At 37.8% G+C, this 25,365-nt stretch overlaps 1 protein-coding gene across 5 annotated transcripts in view; it reads right to left on the bottom strand.

Moving 5' to 3' along the window:
* LOC137653528 (spermatogenesis-associated protein 20) overlaps positions 1–25,365 on the bottom strand; it is a 186,066-nt gene that overhangs the window by 120,568 nt on the left and 40,133 nt on the right. For all 5 annotated transcript variants that reach the window (XR_011046508.1, XM_068387004.1, XM_068387002.1 and 2 more), the window contains exons 5-11: positions 24,066–24,187; positions 21,789–21,924; positions 21,407–21,489; positions 18,672–18,840; positions 10,486–10,695; positions 2,744–2,936; positions 181–340 (exon numbers count right to left, since the gene is read on the bottom strand). Coding sequence is in view for 4 of the 5 variants with exons in the window: in XM_068387004.1 (XP_068243105.1) it covers positions 181–340; positions 2,744–2,936; positions 10,486–10,695; positions 18,672–18,840; positions 21,407–21,489; positions 21,789–21,924; positions 24,066–24,187 (1,073 nt within the window). In the remaining variant the exon portion in view is untranslated. The remainder of the gene's footprint in view (positions 1–180; positions 341–2,743; positions 2,937–10,485; positions 10,696–18,671; positions 18,841–21,406; positions 21,490–21,788; positions 21,925–24,065; positions 24,188–25,365) is intronic.

Genomic DNA, 25,365 nt, shown 5'->3' with positions numbered 1-25,365 from the left:
AAAAATTTTTAAATACACTACTGTATCTAGTACGGGTAACTGACAATCACTATTATTTTTTGGTAAGTTTTATACACGTTTTCCACAATATGAATGGGCAATAGTACTGTACTTTAACTTAAACAATTAGCAAAAAAGTACCTTTCATTCAGTAAAGAATACAAATTCTCTAAAACTTACAGAGATACACCACTCTCTGGAGCAGCGTATGCAGCACGAAGCAATTTACCATCCTTGTATAAGTGTGTTTTAACAAATTCTGCAGCTTCTAATGCCCTCTGAACATACTGTTCATCTCCTAAGATCGACCCTGCTTTTGCCATTGCTCCTAACATCATACCTAAAATGTATGAAATACATTTCTGAAAATTCATGGACAGTAAATTCCAAAAATAGAATATAGCATGAAGAAAGGTTAAGAAAATGTTAGCCATAACCAAAGGAATATCAGACTATAAGTAAAGCTATGAAAGTACTGTAACTCTCCACCTTTAAAAATTTGAACTAACAGACTACTGCTGAGATGAGTGCACAAATCATAATTGAAAAATTAAAATGCATGAAAAATCACATTATGGATGACTTCCAAATTGTGAGGCTAAGCAGTAGATCAGTTTGCTGCACTGTAATTTTATCAAAATCATCAATAAAACAAATCAAAAGTGACGGAGAGGAAGCAGGTGGGATTGCATAACAAATAAACTAGAATCCTTTAGTTCATAAAACCATGAAACAATACTTCAAAATTATTCAAAATAACTGCATTTTCTTTTTAAAAATTCCTAAATACAAAAATCTTCATTTCGTAACTTTCTACACTCGCAATACCATTAAAGTGAAGAATATTGTAATTTTCTCTTGTAGATATTGCCCTATAAAGTATTAAATAAAAAAACTAATATTAACTCAAGGATACTTCAAGATAATAAAAATCAATGCACACAACATATACACATGAAATATTAGTGATTTTACATTCACAAGGAAAAGTAAAAACATTCTCTTGTGACCTCACATAGGCAGACACTCTAAGCAGCGGATCATCAGCCACTATTGTTAAATCTGTAGGCAACATTCTCATATATTCTTTATAATCTAAAGTCCAGATTCAATAGTTTTTAAAGTTATTAATGTTTTTATCTTATTCTGAATTTTATTCTAATTTGAAAATGATAAAGAAAATATATACAGTACAAAATGTTGATGATCCACATTCTCTAATTCCTTATGAAATGGTTGAATTTACTGTATTAGCTATTTATGATAAAAGAAGGGAGATTTCTTGTTAATGACATTTCATCTTTATTGACTATCTTCCAGCAACATTCACAGTTAACAATATATTACAATACTGTTACGTGGAAAGGGAAAAAAATTGAATGTGCATCAATTATTTGTTTGTTTTTATGCTTTACCCTTCATTAAACTTTTTAATTCCTAGAAATGAAAAAAAAGAGGATGCCTTTAATAGAAGACATTAGAGAGGCCGCATCAGGCAACCGACCCATTAATGTAGGGGTAACAGTGAAGACAATTCATTATTGTATGTTTGGCAACATTGGCGAATCTACTTGTTTTTAGCAATATATGATTAATTACACTTCCAAATCATTGCCAAACATACCCTTAAAATGCGATAAGTTATGAAACAAAATATACGATAGGTAGGTAAAAATAACATTATAGGCGATGTTCTACTTACACAATATGATTACTTGAGAAACGTCTTTTCTTCAATTAGGATTGACATTTTCCTGTACCCTGACATCTATTTAATTTTAAAAAGACTGTATTCTTTTTACTCTTAATTGACAAAGTTTGTTAGTTCAATAGCATAATTGTAATAAAATGTGTAGTTTAGCTGGACGGCCTACACATAAAAAATACAGTCGTACGCAGCAGTAATGATGCCTAATAATGCGAGGAAAAACTTTAAATGATTGGTAGTTAAAAACAAGGGGAATAAAATAACATGCAAATATATCACCAATATGATTGTTGTTTATGTCAATTAGCATACTGTACATTGACACTAGCTGGTGTTAAGGCAATCAGCTAACTGAAAACTTGAAAAGAGTAACCTGAAATTGATGGTTGGTAAAATGTGAAGAAAATCAATAACTAGATTACAGTATAGAGTAGAATACTAAACCAATTATTATGTAAATGCAAGAATTCTTGTTAAATTCATAGCCTAGTTAACTATTGTTAGCAAGCACAGCTGATGGAAAATAGCAGGGAGTTGGGAGCTGTGGGTGGGTTACAAGATGTCTAATCCTAATGATGTTCAACAAGCAAACTTTCCAATTTCTGAATGCACTCTCAGAGTGCACCTAGTTATTATGGTGGTTGGTTACTGTATAAGTGAAAAAATAGGGAAAACGGGTAATGACTGATGATGCAAATGTACTGGTATCCAGAATACAATGATATTCTTAACGCTTGCACGAATGGAGAAGCATTAAATTAAAAGCTGAAGATAGAGACGACTGGCGAAATCTAACCTAGGCCCTTTGCGTCAAGAAGGCGTAGGAGGAGATAATGATGATGAAATATTCATTCAAGGAATGTCAACAATAAACTTTTTTAATTACAAAATGTATCCTCTATGATACAAAACTCTTGATCTGGTTATTTTCAAATGCCTAGGATTGATGCAGAATTTAAAGAGAAGATAAAAGTGGTGGGCTTCACCTGCATTTTCTCAGAAATTAGAAAAATAAATACTAGATCAATACTGTACCATTCCAGGCTGTAAGCATTTTATCATCCAGATGAGGTCTTGGTCTCTTCTGACGCTCATCATAGAGTATCTTCCGACCCTTTGCAAGAGCCAAGTCACATTCTTCCTTGGTTAGGTTAAATTCCTCAGCAGTTTCTTCAAGACTTCCATGCTCCATTAGGATATTTTGGTTCTTCAATTCATCATGAGGATCCTATAAAAAAAATATATTAATGAATATTAATAAACTATCATACAAACTCTGTTCTTAATTCGAACTCAATAATTGTATACAGGTAGTCTCCACTTCATAGGGTTAAGGTTGTGTGTGGCCACAAGTACAGTAATACCCAGCCCCAAGTCATTAATGGTGATCAAAGACTAAGTCAGTCAAGTTTTGATGCAGGTCGGATATTTGCCTTTTAAATAGACTATTATGTTCCCTATATTTATACTAAATACTTAAAAGTACATTAATGCCTGCTATAATTTTATAAAAAAAACTGATGCCTACATTAATAAGCTTCCACGTGAAGTACAGTACAGCATTTAATCATTATTTTACGATGAAGCTGGCATATGGTCAGGAAAAATTACAATGCGGATTCAGTGCCCGAATCTTTCCAGTGCTAAAGGGGAGCGAGAGAAATCGAAAGTCATCTCGCCCTACCCAAAAAGGAGAGTATGAGCTAAGTGAAACCTACGATAAAAGCTCCGGCAGAGCCACCGTTGATCCTGATGATGTCCAATACTTCTCGAGAACCAGTCAAATCAAAGGAACTGATGTCCTTCACAGGTAGAGCTGAATTGAGATCCCGAAGTGTCCTGGGAACATCCCCAGGCAGGAGGACTAGAGTAGCTCTTTATCCTGACGAGTAGCACCTATAGACATACCTTTTCTGGGACAACCACTTGAGCCTAAGGCATTGGCTCTTAAACATCACCCCTGGAGCAAGGTTTTGGTGTAGAGCCTACTCCTCCCGCAAAACCACGCAGAAGAACATAAACAATTGATAAAAGAACTCTTCGGGTCAGTCAAGAACCTAAACAATCGATAAAAGATCTCTTCAGGTCATTCGTTCTGTGCTTCGGGATCTTTCTTCTTCATCCAAGTAGCATGCAAATCCTTAGCAAGGGCAAAGAAGCAGCAAGGCAGACACACATTCTGGAAAGCCTTTAATCCTTCTACAGTCCGAGTTTTCTGGGCATGATAGGATGTATGAGAGCCCTGGATACGTGAATGAGAAACGTGCGAGAAAAGGGTGTGATTGGAGAAGGGCGTGTGTGTGGGAGACACGCATCCGGTATAGTATTTCTGTATAGGTAGCAACGTCCGGTAGGAAGAGTAACCGGAAACCTGCTTATTGCGAAGATGTTCTTATGGAAGTGCACCTGGGAGACATGCCTGTAAGGAAAGACCATCTGTAAGCTTGGTAACTCTTGCAACAAGTGACACTGTTTGCAGAAAAGAATTTAGGATAATTCATGTAGATGTACATACATGAGACATGCCAGAAGACAAGGTCAATCTGGGCCAGCACGTTGTGGGTCATTTAAAAAATAAGACGAGCACACTCGTGACATGTCAAGAAACGCAATGCACGCATCAGAAATATGTGCCTAGGAGGAGCACGACTATGAGATGTTTTTAAGGGAAGGTGCATCCAGAGTTACACGTCTGACGAACCTACGGCAGAGCATCTGAGAAGTGCCCGCTTAGGAACTGCCTAGGACGAGAGAGTCTGATACAATGAATGAATGAATGATTTGAAGTTCTCTGGCATCCTGGCATCTGTGACAAGCGCCTAAGAGAAGGCGCATCTGGAAACGCATAAGTCTGTTGAAGAAAAAGTGCATCTAGCAGAAGTGTCCCAAAGAGTCCTCTGCAGGTGAAACTCCTGGATGAGATATTAGAAGAGGAGCATCTGAAAAAGGAGTGTCTGACAGAGCACCGGTGTGTCATATTCTGAAGGTCTGAACAAAAATGGACTGCCTACGAGAGGTAAGTCAACAATTTCCCTCTGATTACGCAGGATAGCCAAGGTTGAAAAACAACCTTGTGAGCCTGCTCCCAAGAGCAACACTCCCCCAGAAGAGCAGGAACAGAAGGATGCTTCCCTCTGGAAGGATTCCAGAAGAATATTTTCCTCTGAAGCCAGACTAATGCATCTGCAAGGAGTACTGAAGACACTAAAGGTGGCTGCAAGAGAGACTAGCAGTTTCAAGGCAGACTGGAGAAGAAGGAACTGAAGGGGGCTCCCCTTGAGAAGGGCGCCCGAAAGAGTGTCTCCCTCTGAAGGAAGATTGGAGACTTGGCAGCTTTCTTGCAGATACCAGAGGTATCTGTAGGAAGATCTAAAAGTTCGACGATGATTTGGAGAAGCAGCAAGTGAAGGGCCCTTCCCTCAGGAAGGATTCCTAGAAGACTCCTCCTCTAAAGATTACCTACGAAGGGAGGCTGAAGAACACACAGCTTCTTCGTGGACACCAAATTTCCAAAGACCTCGGAGGTGGCTGAAGGAAGGTTTAGAAGTTCCATGCAATTTGGAAAAGCAGGAACCAAAGGGCCTTCCTCCAGGGAAGGTAGTTAGAAGACTTTCCCTCTGAAGATGAACAACAGAATATACAGGTACTCAAAAGACACCGGCGGTAGGGAGGTCTTGAAGTTCCAAGGCAAACTGAAGAAAGACACCAGAAGCATCCAAATTTGGTAAGGTTGAAGAGCCTTGGAGCATGCTCTGAAGAGCAGGACAAGGCCTTAGGTGAACACACTCCTAAGAGCTAATGATGAGGAGGAGGCCTCCGGAAGGGCAAGGCCCCGAGTTCAAAGATGAAGAAAACACCCACAGTCGCCAACAGTACCATGCAAGGGGAAGATCCTCTGGAAGGGAGAAAACTCTCCCCTGAAGGCCCTTAGACAGGGGATAGAAGAGCAGGAAAACCCAAATAACTACTGCTTTCTGGGAAGGTTACCCCTGCTCTTGTGGGGAGGAGGTTGTCCATGTGATCATCTGCTTCGAAGTCCTAAGGGCATCCACTCAAGCTGAAATAGTCTCCCTTCAGGAGGAAGGCACTTGCGTTTCTCAAGGGAAACAGGAAGGCTTCCCTACCTTGAGGATTATCAAAGTAAGTGCCAAGTGAGAGGTAGCAGTTAAACCAACTCATGGATGATTCCGAGGGCACTGAGGATTGCTTCTCAAGGACGACAACCACGTAAGAAACAAAGTCCAGACCCCTGAATGCCAGGCAGGAATAAAAGGCTAAGAACATACACAGACTTCCAAGAAGTCCTTAGATGTGGTTGAAGCCTCTGTAGGTACCCAGGGGAAGAATTTCTTCTTACACTCAAGAAGGTGTTAAACATATGCTGAAAGCCCTTCAATACACAATCTACAAACTTGATTAAAAGAAAGAAAACAAAATTAAATATGCCAAAACTCCAGTCAGTAGGAACTTCTGTTCTCACTGACAGTTGATATCCTAGTGAGTTGTCAGTGAGCTTACGAGCGGACAGTTGCCTCCCCGCTCCCGAAAGTTTAACCACTTGTCGGTTGTTTACACCTCAATACAGATGGTGCTCGACTTATGACCTATGCGACTTATGACGATTCGACTTTATGACGATTTTTTTCAGGTGATGACGTCACAAGTCTATTGGAAATAGGACGAATATTTCCTCGAAAATAATCTATTTTCTTGTATAAAAATAAACTGATTTATCTTGGTAAATTGTTATTTTCTTTTATTGTTAATATACAGTATCTATTTTTAGTAAAAAAAAAATACATTAAGAAAAGTTTTAATATCTGTCGCGTTCATATTATAGGTCTGGTGACGTCATATCAGCGGCGGAAAGCACCCGGGCAATACAGTGATTTCCTTCCAATAGGCTAACGATTGGTATTAGTATTCCCATTATCAAAATATTAAGTAACGAAACAAAGTATTTTGTGGGTCTGTATTGGTTGTCATGAGTACTACGTTGCGTAAATTTGACTGCACGCTAGTTTTATTTAATCTCTGATAATAGATCGATATTTATCCAGAAGTATACTAATAGGACAAATATTTTCTTGAAAATGATATATTTCCTTTTACATTATAAAAATTAAATACTTTTGCTTGGTAAGTTAGAATTTTCTTTTAATTTCGTTGCAAGAAAAAAGTAAATGAATTTACATATTTTGCAAGTCATTCTTCATAGAGTTTACGTCACGTGTCTTGTAACGTTATGTATCTGGCGGAAGAGCGCTGACAAACCGAATGATTTCCTTTCATTGTGTAATTTTATTACAGCATTCCCATCATCGAAACACCCAGTAACGATATCAAGTGTTTAGTGGCCTGTATCATTAGTTATGAGATTACTACAACTTACCGTAAATTTAAGAAAAAAAGTCTGATGACGTCATATTTCTGGTGGAAGGCTAGAGGCAAATCAAGTGATTTCCTTCCGATGCGTTACTTTTCTCCATAATCGAAACATCGAATAATGATATAAAGATTTTTTTTATATTTTTCAAAGAAACATGAAGATTTAATTGACTTAAAAAAAAAAAATTACGGGGGGGGGGGGGAGAGAGAGAGAGAGAGAGAGAGAGAGAGAGAGAGAGAGAGAGGAGAGAGAGAGAGAGAGAGAGAGAGAGAGAGAGAGAGAGAGAGAGAGAGAGAGAGAGAGAGAGAGAGAGAGAGAGAGAGAGAGAGAGAGAGAGAGAGAGAGAGAGAGAGAGAGAGAGAGAGGAGAGAGAGAGAGAGGAGAGAGAGAGAGAGAGAGAGGTGCGTATTCCTTTTATAACTAACAATGAGGCCTATAAACGAACTGTAAGGAAAATGTGATAACCTATAACATATTGGCACTGATGTAATATTCATTATGAAGAAATTTTGAATGTCAAAAAAATTTTTACAAATCAGTGTTATTTGCACTATATGTGCGAGTAATAGTAATCTGCAGCGTGACCTTGAGCTGATGCCAACCGAAAGTAAATCAGAAGTATTTGTTGATTATTGATATGCTCAAGAAATTGAAAAATAAAATATAAACGTGGTTTAATAAACCACAATTAAACACAGTAATGTCTAATGAAATATAAAGGCTTAATATTGAACAAAAAATTTAATACTGTATGAAGCTTTAGTAATGAACTACCTGTGTGTGATTGCAAGAGCGAGCACACACACACACACAGAAAGAGCTACAACGATTTCGCATGATACCTAATAATGAAATGAACCGTATGGATCCTGATTTCCTGTAACATATTGGCGCTGAGGTAGTATTCATCATGAAGATATTTCTAATAAGTTAAGAAATTATGAAAAAAAGAAAAAAATATGGCATACATATGTACGCCATATTTTGATACGGTAGGTAGCGGCACTTTCAGATCAGCTCATCATAACCAAAGATAAACAAAATTCTAAGTAATTCTTGACTGGTAAAATGCTTCCAAAATTGAAAAATAGAATGCAAATATACAAGAGCATATGATATCCTTTGAAACAAGAAAATGGAATAATGATAGACAGTAAGACAATATTAATAAAACATGATCGAGATGATTGTCGAATTATAACGCATCATAATAAATCTACGGAAACTTCACTTTTTTAGTTCGACATATGACGAACTCGACTTACGATGCATCTCGCGGTCGCAATCTCCGTCATAAGTCGGCGACTACCTGTATAGGTTTTAACTGCCGTATTCAAACTTGGCTGTTATCTATCTCCTATACTAAAGGACTATCTCCTATATTAAAGGACAATGGTTTGTATTTGTGTATGAACAAATACACAGCTTGTTGTCCAAAGCAAAACATTAGGTAAGAGGTGGAACAAATTTTTTTTATATATAGCTGACCCTTCTTACCTGTAAACATCAGGAGTGGAATGGTACATGGAAGTTGACTTAATGCCAAGCAGTCAAAACAGAAGGGGTCATTAATCAGTACTGTACTTTTATAATCAAATGAAGTTACAGGAGAGAGAATAGTCAATGAATAAATAAATTATTAAGATATAAATATTCAGTGAAATTAAATTAATTAAATCAAAATTTTAAAATTTCTTAGCATGTACATCAACTGCAAACAATATGTGCATGTAATTATCCATTAAAAAATCATATTCAATAAAGTTGTAGAGAGGTTTAGTGAACAAATATGTTCAAATTCTATTACAAGAGTCAGGACCTAGCAAGTCACCAATACTTTTGTTGGTAAGCCCTCATCTTTGGCATACTAGCAATCCTGGCATTATACTAAAATATGTTAAACAGTGAACAGAGAATCACACTGTACACATACTGGCACATGTCCCCATTCTTAATTTTCTGAATAAATTATGTGATTTTTTAAAAAATTCTGATAATCTGACGACTATCTGGTTTGACAATCTAAAATCATATACCGAACATCATTTTTTCATCTTGGAGTATCCATAAAATCGATTGAAAAGAAAAACTCTCACACAGAAGAGGTCAATTACAAATTTCTCAAACATGATGCTGTGCAAAATGATTATACTAAGTGATATGCCTGAGGCTTAAAGCCAGAGAATGGAATTGAATGTGCTGTAGTCCCATGAATTCATTAAGTTCAAGAAAGGCTCTTTTATGTTTAATGTCAGCACAAAACTATTTATTTCTGTTGAGTTCCCTCTCGTGTGATAAGTTTTTGTACTGTAATAAGGTCGTAGACGAGAACTTGCTTTGACTCAAAATTATTTCATCATCATCTCTTCCTCCGGCTATTGACGCAAAGGGCCTCTGTTACATTTTGCAAGTTGTCTCTATCTTGAGCTTTTAAATCAACACTTCCCCATTCATCATCATCTACTTCTTGCTTCATAGTCCTTAGCTATGTAGGCCTGGGTCTTCCAACTCTTCTAGTGCCTTCTGGAGCCTAATTAAATGTTTGGTGAACTAATCTCTCTTGGGGAGTGCGAAGAGCATGACCAAACCCTCTCCATATATTTGATAGAAAGGTTTCCATATTGAAGATTTCTATTTTGTTCTATATTCTGAGGAAATGGCAAGAGAGATGGTCATCCCTCTTCTTACCAATACACTAATAAGAGATATTTAAGTATCAGGGCTAATATTTACCGCAAGCTTCAAAGCTTTTAGCAACCAAAATAATTAAGTTATTTCAACCAGAATGAGAATAGGCCATACCCACTTCCCACATAAATAAATTATAGATAGTAGCGGTGCACAGACGTGTGCATATTTTGACAGATTACTCTTAGTGTGTAATAAAAACGTACCTTTTAGCTCCTATTCAAATTCTACTATCAATTACCAGTATTTCCATACACTATATAAAGTCGAGCTAGAGAGGCCGCTTCGAAACGAAGATTATACCAAGTATAAGTTATATAACTAGGCCGATGAACATCATTTCTCCCATCGCATAATCTATCGGGAAGGTGGTGGCTTCAATGACTAAAGCAAGAGTACTACCAGATAGTAGGTTACATTGAAATAATTGGCTAGTAAACTGCTGGAATGCTACATGCACAAAAAAACTGGGAAATTTAGGAGAGGTGTAAATAACACTGCACTAATGGAAAGTGAGGAAGGCAATTGATAGATATGTAGTGCCCATGTGGCGTATGACATTCCTTGTTTGTAAAGAAGTAATTGGTGAATCGGGTGACATTTCAGACAACAATTCAGGGCATATACATAATCGATGGGGTTGTGATTAAACAAAACAACTATGAGACCTTATGATTAATGAAAAAAAAAATTAAATTACCTTGTAAGGATCCACATTGCCTCCATCTACCACACAATAATGATGGCAAAATACTTCAGCAAGGGTGGTTTCACTGCCCTCTTTCACAGGTGTAGACATCAATTCCTCAATCTCCTCATATGTCCAAGCACAGAATGCTCCCTCCTTCTTCTCCAGTGATTCTGAAGTTGGAAGAGAGTCAGCATCTTCAGCGCTGTAGAATCCACCACTCTATAAAGAAAACTATAAACTATAACCAGAAAACATGCAACTCTCTCTAGAATTTTATAACATACACATACCAGATGAATTGATGTTAAAATTACTATTGTCATTGAAAACAAGACCTTAAATTAGCCAACACAATACATTTTGTTACAACATGCTGAAAGTTCAAATTAGCACAAACAAATGTAAATGTTTCTGTGTCATTACATACAAACACCTATCATTTTTTTTGTGGGAGGGGGAACTTCCTCTATCTTATTAGTTCCAAATTACAAGAACCAAACTTATTTTAACTCTTAGTTCACAGGTTCAGCTGCTTGAATTGACACATTTCAGTAATCCTCCTCATCACATCCTTCATCATCGCATTTGGCATTCCTCTTGATGTAGAATCTCAGAGTAATTTTTCTGCCTTCTTTATCTTCAACTTCAACTCATTTCTATATGGGATAGGTGTTTTCTATCAGACACTTTAGACACATGGTCTCAGAGTTGAAAATGATATTTTAATTATAAAATAAATTTTTGAATATACTTACCCGGTGAATATATAATAGCTGCAACTCTGCGGCTCGACAGAAAACACACTCAAAAAACTCGCGAGCGATCGCTATGAAGGTTGCGGGTGTGCCCACCAGCGCCAACTGTCGGCCAGATACCACTCTTGTATGTAAACAAAACCTTCAATTCTTCTCGTCCCGCTGCGTCTCTATTGGGGAGGAAGGGAGGGTCATTTAATTTATATATTCACCGGGTAAGTATATTCAAAAATTTATTTTATAATTAAAATATCATTTTTAAATATTTAACTTAGCCGGTGAATATATAATAGCTGATTCACACCCAAGGAGGTGGGTAGAGACCAGAGTTAATTATGTTTACAGCGTATAAGCTAAGAGTTTTTTCATTTTGACAGTTATCAATATAACAAAACCAAAATATATAGGTACCTGGTAAGGAAGTTGACTTAGACGATTACTCTGCCTTGTAAGTCTGTCTTCCTCACGGAGCCCAGCGATCCTCTTAGGATGCTGAAAGACTCCCAGGAGCTGAAGTATCAAGGGTTGCAACCCATACAACAGGACCTCATCAAACCCCTAATCTGGGCGCTCTCAAGAAATGACTTTGACCACCCGCCAAATCAACCAGGATGCGAAAGGCTTCTTAGCCTTCCGAACAACCCATAAAACAATATTAAAAACATTTCAAGAGACAGATTAAAAGGATATTGGAATTAGGGAAGTGTAGTGGTAGAACCCTCACCCACTACTGCACTCGCTGCAACGAATGGACCCAGTGTGTAGCAGTCCTCGTAAAGAGTCTGGACATCTTTTAAGTAAAATGACGCGAACACTGACTTGCTTCTCCAAAAAGTCGCGTCCATAATACTTAGCAGAGATTTATTTTGCTTGAAGGCCACGGAGGTTGCTATATCTCTAACTTTGTGCGTCTTAACCTTAAGCAAACATCGGTCTTTCTCATTCAAGTGAGAATGAGCTTCTCGTATTAAAAAAATCTGATAAAATATGACAAAGCATTCTTTGACATAGGCAATGAAGGTTTCTTAACTGAGCACCATAATGCCTCAGATTTCCCTCGTAATGACTTAGTACGAGCTAAATCGAACTTAAGAGCTCTAACAGGACATAATACTCTTTCCAGTTCGTTGCCTACGATCTCTGATAAGCAAGGAATATCAAAAGATTTAGGCCAAGGACGAGAAGGCAGTTCATTTTTTGGCCAGGAAACCAAGTTGAAGTGAACAAGTGGCTTTTTTCTGTAGAAAAGCCGATGTTCTTACTGAAGGCATGAAGTTCATTGACCCTTTTAGCCGAAGCCAAGCACACTAGGGAAAGTGTCTTGAGGGTGAGATCCTTCAGGGAGGCTGAATGTAATGGCTCAAACCTGTCTGACATGAGGAACCTTAGGACCACGTCTAAGTTCCATCCAGGAGTTGCCAAACGACGTTCCTTAGAGGTCTCGAAAGACTTAAGGAGATCTTGGAGATCTTTATTGTTGGAAAGATCTAAGCCTCTATGTCGAAAGACCGAAGCCAACATGCTCCTGTAGCCCTTAATCGTGGGAGCTGAAAGGGAGTGAACCTTTCTCAGATGTAAAAGAAAATCTGCGATTTGGGCTACAGAGGTACTGGACGAGGACACAGATGCTGACTTGCACCAGTCTCGAAAGACTTCCCACTTCGACTGGTATACTCTAATGGTAGAAGCTCTCCTAGCTCTTGCAATCGCACTGGCTGCCTCCTTCGAAAAGCCTCGAGCTCTTGAGAGTCTTTCGATAGTCTGAAGGAAGTCAGACGAAGAGCGGGGAGGCTTTGATGGACATTCTTTACGTGGGGCTGACGTAACAGATCTACCGTTAGAGGAAGACTTCTTGGAAAGTCTACCAGCCATTGAAGTACCTCGGTGCACCACTCTCTCGCGGGCCAGAGGGTAGCAACCAACGTCAACCTTGTCCCTTCGTGAGAGGCGAACTTCTGCAGTACCTTGTTGGCTATCTTGAATGGTGGGAATGCATATAAGTCCAGAAAAGACCAATCCAGTAGAAACGCGTCTATGTAGATTGCTTCTGTATCTAGGACTGGAGAGCAATAGATTGGTAACCTTTTGGTCAACGAGGAGGCAAAGAGGTCTATGGTGGGTTGACCCCAAGTAGCCCAAAGACTCTTGCCCACGTCATTGTGGAGGGTCCATTCCGTGGGTATCACCTGACCCCTCCGACTGAGACAGTCTGCCAAGACGTTCAAGTCCCCCTGGATGAATCTCGTCAACAGGGAGATGCCTCGAATTCTTGACCATAAGAGAAGGTCCCTTGCGATCTCGAGCAGCGTGAAGGAGTGTGTGCCTCCTTGCTTGGAGATGTACGCCAAAGTTGTGGTGTTGTCTGAGTTGCCTCTACCACTAAGTTTCGAAGAAGCCTTCTAATATAATCAAGGCCAAGTGGACTGCTAATAGCTCCTTGCCGTTGATGTGCATGCTCTTCTGACTTGAGGTTCACAGACCCGAGCATTCCCGACCGTCCAGGGTCGCACCCCAACCCAAATCCGACGCGTCTGAGGACAACACGTGGTTTGGGTTCTTGACTGCTAGGGATAGTCCCTCTCTCAGACTGATATTGCTGTCCCACCATTTCAGGCATGCCTTTACTGGTTCGGAGACTGGGAATGATACCGTCTCTAATGTCTTGTCCTAGTTCCAGTGAAAGGCTAGATGGAACCGGAGAGGCAGAAGGCGTAGTCTCCCTAGAGACAAACTGCTCCAGGGATGAGAGAGTCCCTACGAGACTGTTCCAACTCCTGACTGAATAAACGTTTCGTTTCAGCATTAGTTGGACTTCGAGCAGGGCTTGACTGCGAATCTCCATCCCCAAATATAGAATAATCTGGGATGGGATCAGTTGGGACTTTTAGGTTGACCAAAAGTCCCAACTCCCTGGCCAGACTCAACGTCCAATGTAGATCCTGCAGACAGTGAAGACTGGACGATGCTCTGAGAAGCCAGTCGTCCAAGTACAGGGAGGCTCGGATCCCCGATAGATGGAGGGATTTTGCCACATTCCTCATGAGCCTCGTAAACACGAGAGGCGCAGGACTGAGGCCAAAGCACAGGGCTCGAAACTGGTACCCCACATTCCTGTAAACAAACCTCAGAAACGGTTGGGAATCCGGGTGTATAGGAATGTGGAAGTATGCCTCCTGAAGGTCGAGAGAGACCATCCAGTCGCCTTCCATAAATGCTGTCAAGACAGCCTGGTAGACTTCATCGTGAAGTTTGACTAGACAATGAACACATTGAGCGCACTTGCCTCTTACGTACTCCTGCAGTGAACATGGCTGCCAAATCATGGAGCCATCCCTGATGGACTTGTTCCTGCAGAGAACGTGGCTGTCAGATCATTGGAGCCATCCCTGAAAGCCTTGTTTATGCATGACATAATTGTACAGCAAAACTTCAAAGGCTCGAAAATAGCTGTGAAGTCAACCTGTAAAATCTTGGAGCGTCTCATGGCCAGGCGCCAGGGAGAGTCTATGAGGTTTGAGAAGTCTATCTGGGCAGAGGCAGGAACTCCCAAGCCGAGAACTTCTCTCGTGTCATATCAGACTCTCGCTCTATAAGCCAGTTTAAAAGAAGGGAAAGCAAAGGCTGTCTCCCCCAAACTCCCCCTGGTGATAAACCAGTCGCCTAGAAAACGTAAAGCTCTCTTAGAAGAGCGAGAGAGCACTAGCTTATAAAACAACGGCTTCGAAGTAGCTAGGCCTAGTGTAAGCTCTGACGTTTAGGCGAACGAGGAGCAGCAGTTACAAAAAGATCCGGACAAAGATCCTTAAAAATCAGCATGATTTATTTAAAGTCCATAGAGGGCTAAGCAGCTTTAGGCTCCTCTCCGTCTGACAGAGTCCTCAAGGGAATATCAGTAGGAGGGGGAACAGCAACTTCCTCATCTGAAGGAACCTTGTCCGATAATAGCCGAGTCTCAAGCAAGGGAGAGACCTACTGTGGTGGCAATGCTTTACAAGCAGAGTCCACACGCACTGGTGCATTAGTAGCGGACCAGGACGCAACGTCATGTAACTGCTTGACAGTCTGTGAACTGTCAACAACAACAGGTGCGTGAGACCAGGACGCAACGTCATGTAACTGCTTGACAGTCTGTGAACTGTCAACAACAACAGGTGCGTGAGGACGCACAGCGTCCACTCGAGACTGCTTTGACCGCCTAGACTGAGCTGTCAAAACAACTCTAGAATGCGGAGGTTGACGCTCAGCGTCAAAACAAGTCAACTCCGATTGTTAGCGAACGTCCTGAACGTCAACAGGAGCATCAGCAAGTGGCCTAACGTCCAAATGTGGCTGAAAATCCACACGAGACCGCATCGAGTGTGGTTCTAAACAACCTGACTGACGTGACTTGGCTACGCCAACGTCAACAGGACGCACAAAGGAACGTTAGGGTGGCTGAAGGCCAGGATCTCGATGAGATAAACGGCTAGGCTCAACGGACTTATTGGCAGAATAGTCTTCCATAAGGGAGGCAAGCTTATTCTGCATGTCTTGCCGTACAACCCATTTAGGATCAACGGGAATGGTTGCGGTAAGAGACGAGGGTAACGTCTGTGACCGCAAAACCTTGCCTACAAAAAGACTCTCGGAGTCTGTGTTACGCTTTTGTTAGGCGGCGAGCAGTCTTCCGATGACTGCATAGGGTCAGAGCTGTCCTAATGGTAAAAACCAGGACGCTGGACCTGTCCTGAAAGGACTGACTTTCGCTTAAAGGGCCTCGAAACCTTGTTCCACGGTTTCTTATGCGAAAAGCCTTCGGATGACGAGGAGAAAAAAGTTTCTCTCGCCTTATGGTAGGGGTGATCTTGGTAAGATACACCCGATACCATAGAGGGAACGTCTGTTCGCTGATCAAGGCCTCTCGAACCCATAAGTCGTACGACATTACTTCTCCCCTGGGCTTGGGAGCTTGCAAGAGGTCCCGGACTAGGCGAACGACAGGCACGAACAGACGAACCCTCGGTCGCAACACTGATAACACTTTGCGCAATATCACTTTATCACTACGATTTTCTGTTTTGCACTTATTTCACTGAAATCGAATTTTTTAACAATTCACATTAGGTATGAATAAAACTGATTTCTACCTGAAGCACGCAATTCTACCCTCATCAAAAGGTTGTAATTGCGAAATCAGTCGTATAATGTAAGCACATTAATACCAGCAAAAAACAGTAAACATATTTTAAGATAAAAAAATCAGTGGCTGGGGAAGAGACTAAACACTAGTTCATTCAAAACTACGTTTTCAATCTCTCACCGTACATTGCCTTGGGACGAGAATAAAAAACTAAAAACGTTTTATCCTTTCTCCCCGTACAGAGACTAGGGACGAGAGTAACTCGAGAACAACGTTACCCGCTTGGGACGAGATAAAGATCGGAACGTTTTCTCTCCTCTCTCTCCCTCCGTCTCTATCTCTCTCTCTCTCTCTCTCTCTTGATTTCACACCTAAGAGAAGAGCCCACTTACGTTTCGTCAAAAAAACAGGTTATTTGACCAAAGGAAAAAACTGAAAGGTTTTTCAATTAAAAAGTTCCTTTAAAATAGAATTTAAAACATTTAAGCTTTGAAAGAAGAATGAACAAAACGTCAGAATCGATTTACTCTTTCTGCAAAGTGAAACCGTGATACTCTCTCTCTCTATCGTAACGATAGAGCGCAAACTGTGTAGCATAAATAAACTAAACGTTAGTTCATCTTTGAAACAGTACGAAGACTATTCAAAGAAAATCTTTCATAAAATATCTATTAAAAAATATTCATTTAATAAGTTTTAAATCATTAGCTCTTCAAAAGCTATTTACGATTGAAAGGGCTCAACGTTGTTTAACTTCGGTTTCCAAGTTAGGACCGCCTACTCTCAGGAAAGGTCGCATATAAACAAATCATTAAAATTTATTTTGATGCTTATTATAAATGGAAAGCTAATCGAAGAGGCCTAATAAAGGCGGTTGAGATATAAAATATATAGAGGAAAATCTATAATTAATTTATAACGTGATAAGATAATTGCTAAAAGCCTAAACACACTTCCGTACTGAGGGAAGGGTCGGCCATTTAAAAGTCAAGGAAAGTCCAAAAAACAATCCAAAGTCATCAAAAATTAAATCTATCCAAAAACGAGTTCAAGATTTAAGTTGAAGATAAAACACCTGTACTGCGAAAGCTCAAACCAAAATGAAGTACTTCACCAAATATGTTAAGAAAACTCCAGGTTCTACAGCGAGTATGAATACGTCTTGTCGTCAACGTCGACAGAGAAGAATTGAAGGTTTTGTTTACATACAAGAGTGGTATCTGGCCGACAGTTGGCGCTGGTGGGCACACCCGCAACCTTCATAGCGATCGCTCGCGAGTTTTTTGAGTGTGTTTTCTGTCGAGCCGCAAAGTTGCAGCTATTATATATTCACCGGCTAAGTTAAATATTTAAAAACATACATTGAAAAAGGGAGAGATCCATCACTATGCCTTACAGCATATGTAAGTTCATGCACCCTGTCCATTAGCCTGATGACTATACAATAACAAATATCTCCTAATACAGTCTGGATACAATCAAAATCCATTTGTTATTGGACAGCAAAGGATTTATGATAAATCCTCTATCATAGAAGGTGCAATTCCTTGAAAGTGATTTATCTTACCTGATATTAGCAGCTCTGCTCCCTCACTCCCAACTTGCTACTGAATAGCAATGCATCTAAAAGAATCTTTTCAAATAAACTCATTACTTTCAATTATACTACCCATCTAACCCAACTGTTCTTCCCAGCTGGTTTGGCCAGGCAAATAAAAAGAGAAAGAGTTTTGATTCGATTTATACAACTTTGGCATCCATATGGCCCAAGGATGAGGTTGGGGAGGGCTAGTAGAGCTAATATCCAAATAGGGAAAGACCCCCAATTTCACTACGAATAAAAACTAGTTGAAAGAGGTAGGTCAGCAAAATCAAAGAAAGTACTTGAGGAACATAGGTTATGTAAAAAGCTAAAAAGTTGCTGCTCCTAGGGTCTGAAGGGGTACTAGGGCCTGAAGGGGAACTGCAAAGACCCTTCAGTAATACCTGCAGTGCATCTCGTGAAATGCTTCAATGGCACATCTCTCCATGAACATAAAAAGGGAAACATCCACCCTTTGGGTGTCCATAACATCCCTATAGCAGGGATAAAAAGGGAAACATTCACCTGATGTGCATAAACTACCCATAGCAGCTGGTCTCCTCATACATTCTTTCTTTAGAAATTTCATTTTTGTGATTTGTATGACCAAACTAAAAGGCTATGGTAAAAATAACAGGTCTGTATGAAACAAAATTAATTTCATTTTAAAAAATCTATATCTTGATTAATTTCAAACATAAGAAAGAACAGTGTCAACAGTTAACAACAATGACCTTACCGGATGACTGAGATCCCGGGATACATATGTTAAAATGTCTCTCACAACTTCTGCAAATCGAGGCTCTCCAGTAATAATATAGGCATCAAGAAAAGATATAGTCAGCTGGGCCTGATCATACAGCATTTTTTCAAAATGGGGGACATGCCACATTTCATCAGTTGAATACCTGTAAGAACATCTCAATCATGAATCATATTACAAGGACTTAAGACATGATTTAGAGAATATTCAAGTTTATGAAACAAACTATGGATGTAAATCACTGCTATTTTTCTAGACAGAATTTCAAACCTGAACTCCAACTTTATTGTAATCCCTAGTTAAAGGTGTTGTTCATTTATGCATTTCTGATTGTCATTATCTAATATGATATGCTCCACTCAAAGCAGTAAAATATAAAATATTCACCAAGTAACATTGTATAAGAGGAACACTACAACAAAATTAATACAGTTAGCCTCCTTATCCACAGGTATTGCATTTGAGCCCATTCCACAGGTAAGCAATTCTGTGGATAATAGGTCATCCTAAGGATTACAGACATAATTGGTCTTTTGTTTACATTATTATTTATTATAATAATCATTATTATTATTATTATTATTATTATTATTATTATTATCATCATTTTCATCATTATAATTATTATTATTATCAGCTAAGCAACAACCCTAGTAAGAGAAGCAGAATTTTGTAAGCCCAAGGGCTCCAACAGGGAAAAATAGCCCAGTGAGGAAGGGAAACAAAGAAATAAATATACTACAAGAGAAGTCATGAACAATCAAAATAAACTATCTTAAGAACAGTAACAACATTAAATTAGATCTTTTATATACACAACTATAACAATTTAAAAAACTAGAGGAAAAGAAATAAGATAGAATAGTGTGCCTGAGTGTACCCTCGAGCATGAGAACTCTCATCCAAGACAGTGGAAGACCATGGTACAGAGGCTATGGTACTACCCAAGACTAAAGCGCAATGGTTAGATTTTGGAGTATCTTTCTCCAAAAAGAGATGCTTACCATAGCTAATGAGTCTCTTCTACCCTTGCCAAGAGGAAAGTAGCCACTGAAAACTTACAGTGCAGTAGTTAAGCCCTTAAGTGAAGAAGTGTTTGATAATCTCAATGTTGTAAGGTTCCGCGGACAGAGGAGAATGTGGAAAGAATAGGCCAGAATATTCAGTGTACAGTATGTGTAGGCAAATGAAAAATGAGCCGCAACCAGAAAGAGGGATCCAATGTAGTACTATCTGGCCAGTCAAAGGACGCAACAACTCTCTAGCGGTAGTATCCCAACTTCTCTCTCATGTCTTTTAATGTGCTGTATGACACTAAACTGATCATTACAAAATTACAAGTACAATGTATATTTATGAAGTATAATGTGATATTGTTCAATATAATTATGATATTAATGATATCATAGTAGTAAAACAGTAATGGAAAAACAACAAAATCTTAATGATAAAATTTACTATTTCAATATTCACCTGGGGTTCAAAATGTTTTCCATGCCCGAAGCTCTCAGACTGATTTTCAACCTCAAACATTAAAGGATTATAACACCTCTTTGTAACACTTTTCCCTCACTCCAATTGCCCCCTCTCCCTAGTATGTTATTGACCGGCAATAACATCTGTGGTGCTACAAGATAAACACTAACGGCTTGATGACGCTTACTATTTGGAAGTTGAATCCAAACCTAAAGAACATCTTGACATCAGCAATTAGTGGGAAGGTGGGAGGGGTGATTAGGTAAAGACCAGACAGATACTGAAATAAATTCTACCATCATTTATTTAAATGGAGGTAAGTAAGGGAAAAAGGAGCCCCCCCCCAAACAAAAAATGAATAAACTAACCTAAAACCAACTTACTTTACAAACCAACTTAAAAGAGATGACCTTTAAACTTAATCAATATCCACAGATTTACAGAATGAAAATTGAGATAGGGCTTACTTGATACAGCATGACCCGAGTGAGAAAGAACTAAAAAATTCCCCTGAGTATCAGAACAAATAACTGCAACTATCAAGTTAGTCAATAATCAATAAAAAACTACTTAACACTGTACATATATTGCTTACATATTGTAAGAAACAATTAAAAAAGAAAATCACTTATTCCCACTACAGGACCTAACACCAAGAAATCTTCATAAGGAAACAAGGTCTCCTTCAAGTGGTTTAGAAAACTTTATTATGGTATGCCACTGAGCTGTAGACAAGACATTTTCCAAGGACAGATGTCTATAGAAATCGAGAGAAGTAGCAGCACTCCTATCATGAATGCTAACTTTCAAGTCCTGCATATGGCTTATCCTATTTGTCATGTCCTTTCACCACTAAACCTTTACCAAGAAATGACATGACATTCTTGAAAAGGGGACAAATTAGTATTCTAACACTGGACAATAACCCTGAGACTTTCTTCCTAATGCAATCTGCTTTATGTACATCAGCCTTAAGCCCCTTAACTGGACTAGGACCTTATCTTCTGAACCCATAGTCAGTTTTTGTAACTTAGGGATAGAAACTAAATCATCGTATCAATCACAAAGCTCAAATTCTTGGAAAAGGGCAGCATTTCACTGTTTTGCCAATACCAAAGCCAAATGAGTCCAGTTTTAATATCCCTGAATGCCAATCTTGTCAACAGTTCATTACGAGGACCTCTTAAATACTGTAGGACCACATCTAATCACCTTACTGGAACTGAAAATCTTACCGTGCAAACCCTTGCGAAACATGATCGTGTATTCCTCCTTGGTCCATCTTGCGTAACGTGTATAGAGTCATCTCTAGGCCACGCTGAAAATCAAATTAACAAAAAGCTACATCAGATTTACATCTTTTCATGATATCTTTTTGTTATATGATCTTACTCCTAAAGGAAATATATACCACTGGAGAACATTTTCTAGAAGAGATTTATATATTCTTTGCTACAGTTCCCCTTGCTTTGCTGCCACAGATCACAAAAAACACATTAAAGTAATACCATTCTAAAACAGCTGAAAGTTATGTACATAAGAATGGCAAAAATTTTCAATTGCAAAGAAAATTCTCAGTAACTGAATCACAGAAGTATACTATGAAGTTACATGTACCTTAGCATCATCAGAAGATGGATGTAGAGCATAATTAGTGAAAAGGAAATTGAAATTTGATGGCTGGGGAAATTTAGGTGCTCCACTAAATCCTCCGTAGCGTGGCTCAAATGCTTGTGCGAGCTGAGCAAAACATCTGAAAAAAACATTATTGAAAATATATTATGAAAAATATAAATTTCTTATAAGGAAATATATTTTTTCATAATATAAAACCATTGCTTAAATACCCAATATCAGTGGTATTTATAAATCCCAGACATTACATTCCCTATTCAAAACAATATAATTTCCTAGCTGACAGCATTACCTGCATGCCTTACAAATTCAAACAGTACAAACTGTAAAGTGCATCAATTAATACTAGTTAGGAAGCAAAATCTTACATTTTAAGTAATGGCTTCAAATGAAAGTTAATCTGGTTTTAAAACTTAGAAGTGGTTCACAACAAACCCATATATGAATAGGCAAAATCATAATTTAGATGAATATGATTGTACAGCTAAAATGCCCTCAACTAATTGAAACAAATGCAATACAGTATATGTCCAAGTGCTAGCCACTGTACTGAAGACTATAGAAACAAAGTCATATCTGTAATGGCAAAACCTTGATAACCCCTCATACTTAGGAAATTCTGACTATGTCTGATGGATATGACTGGAAGATATATGGTAGAGGATCAAACTCCTGTTTAGTAAATAAGCTCCTCTTAGAAGTTAAATATCGACCTTTCCTCTGTAATACGTGTCGGACGCAACAATGTAATTTAAAGCGTAGATGTTTGGAATGTGCGGAGTACCCAGAGAAGCTTCTTGAGGAATAAGTCAGTCAGTTTTTAAAAGGATTTGTGATAGGAACTCAAAAATTAAGAGGAAAGAAGTTAGTAAATCAAAAGGAAAGTTTGTATCATGTTAGGTTAGGCTAGTTGATTTGTAACAAAATAGACATAAGTGTTCAAACAGGGAATGAACAAATAGACATGTGTGAAATAGATGAGCAAAAATCTGAGCTTACAACTTTTAAGGAACAGTACAGTGAACCCTCGCTACTTCGCGGTTCGACCATCGCGGATTCACCACTTCGCGGATTTTTTCCATAACCCATATATATACAGTAACATATATATATATACAGTATATATATATATGTATGCATGTATTTATGTATATATGTATGTATGTATATATGTAGGTATGTATATGTGTGTATATATATATATATATATATATATATATATATATATATATATATATATATATATATATATATATATATATATATATATATATACACACACACACATATATATATATATATATATATATATATATATATGTATATATATATATACATATATATATATATATATATATATATATATACATATATATATATATATATATATATATATATATATATATATATATCTAAAGTAGGAAGATGTGATGTAGTTCTAAGGGAATAGTATGGGAAATATGTCTGGGTAATAAGCAAAGCTCTACCTCCAGTTTGTTTCTTCATTATGATCAGAGATAAATGTAAACAAAACATTGGTTGCCATTTTTTAACGTGCTTTTTAGCGTGTTTAGGAAACGCATGATATAAAATTGCCTTTAATATTTGTGCCTGTTTTAGTTTAGGGTACTGTAGTACATGCATTAAGTGTTCTGTACATTAAAGGGTAGTTTGTTAACAGTACTACGTACAAGGGAAGGTTTTAAAAGTCTGAATATACATGTTGAATAAATAGGTAAATATGGTGTCACTACTTCGCGGATTTTCACCTATCGCGGCCGCGTCTGGAACCTATCTACCGCGATAAACGAGGGTTCACTGTATTCCTTTTTCACGATATCAATTGTACCTATTACCTAAAACAATGTGTAGCGAATATGTTGTTAAAGATGAACGTGTAAACAGTTATTTGTGTGATATTTACACAAACCAGGTTATAGTAAACTTTATAAACACAAATACAATAACAAAAAAGAATGAGTTTAAGAAAGGTACCATTTCCATTTAATGTTCTGCATACAATTCACAAAACTTTCTTTGGTATATACTGTATATAACTATATCTACTATATCAAGAAAAATGGGGAACACAATCCATCCATACTCAACACACTTTTTTAATCTATATAGAAAAATGTCCACTACAGTATATAAAATCTATAGTAGGGTGCCAATAATCATACACAAACAAAAGTACAATAAAATTAAATATCAATAACTTAAATTTTTTAAAGCTTACACACAAGACTTGAATCTTACTTAGCAATAGCTTCCTCCCCCGGAATATCCGAGGTATCTGGTGCAGATAAACGTGCTGTCCGATCCAAAACTTCCATGATAAATTTACCAGATTCTTTAAACTTATCTTGATCCTCTCGCCACTGTGCAAAGAGAATTAATTATTCATGAAATAAAGCATAAGAAATTACAATACAAGAGAATGTAAGAGGCAAAAATAATTGACAAAAATTATATTTAAAGTCTATAATTTCCTACCAGAGCTCATCATATGAAATAACATCAAAGTCTTACTTTGTCATTTAATTGGTACAGTACTGTATATACTATATCTTGAAATAATGTAGCAATAATGGTATACAGTATGTTATACCAAGGAATATATTACATAACAAATTTCCAACTTTCTATTAAGATTAAAGTACATTATCAAACAAGAGGCAATTACTACATAAGAACTGAAATAAAGTGACCTTTTCTCTTTACCTTATCACTGAATTAGCATCATATATTCATTACACAAGAAAATAATATTCCTTAGCAGAAAAAATACTAGTAATTAAGGAGATACTTAACTTGTATAGGTCCCATTTTCAAATTTATGACCTATTGTTGTTAACATGGGGAAAGAAATTGAACACTGAAAAAATCCTAGTAAGACTAAAAGCCCATTGGATACTCCACTCTAAGATATTTTCCCTAAACAATGTCTACTTAACTATGAGCATTTCATCATAACATCATTCTTGACAGCAAGACCACTTTAGAGAAGCATATAGGGTCTTTCTCTTTATGAATTTCATAAATAACCATTAAGAAAAGAAACTTACAATTTTTGTAGACCCATTTAATCAAGAGTAAATTATTTCATTCTCTTATTCTTCCATTCTCTGAATACTACTCCCAAGTTTGGTCTACTGTAGTTAACTTTACCTTAAATTGTTGGATAAAACATGAGTTCTATCAAATACTGTACAATGGGATATCAACAAAGTAAAGATAAATTTTATAACTTCTGAATGTCTACCTAGGCTAGCATAATTGTGACCCTTTAAAGTATTTAGCCTAAGAGAAAACCCATATTTACAATCATTTGAAAGAAAACTACCCAATATTTCTAGTTTCTTTAGATTCAATTATTATTATTATTATTATTATTATTATTACTATTATTATTATTACTAGCCAAGCTACACCCCTAGTTGGAAGATGCCTGAAAGATCACCCTGTTAATTACCGATCATCTTTTACACGTGAATAATAGCCTTTAAAAAGTGTTGCACCAATTTGTGTTTTTATCCTATTCTTAACCATTCCATTG

This window comes from Palaemon carinicauda, chromosome 14 (assembly GCF_036898095.1).
Source record: "Palaemon carinicauda isolate YSFRI2023 chromosome 14, ASM3689809v2, whole genome shotgun sequence".
NCBI lineage: Eukaryota > Metazoa > Arthropoda > Malacostraca > Decapoda > Palaemonidae > Palaemon > Palaemon carinicauda.
This window is presented reverse-complemented; position numbering and strand designations above follow the sequence as displayed.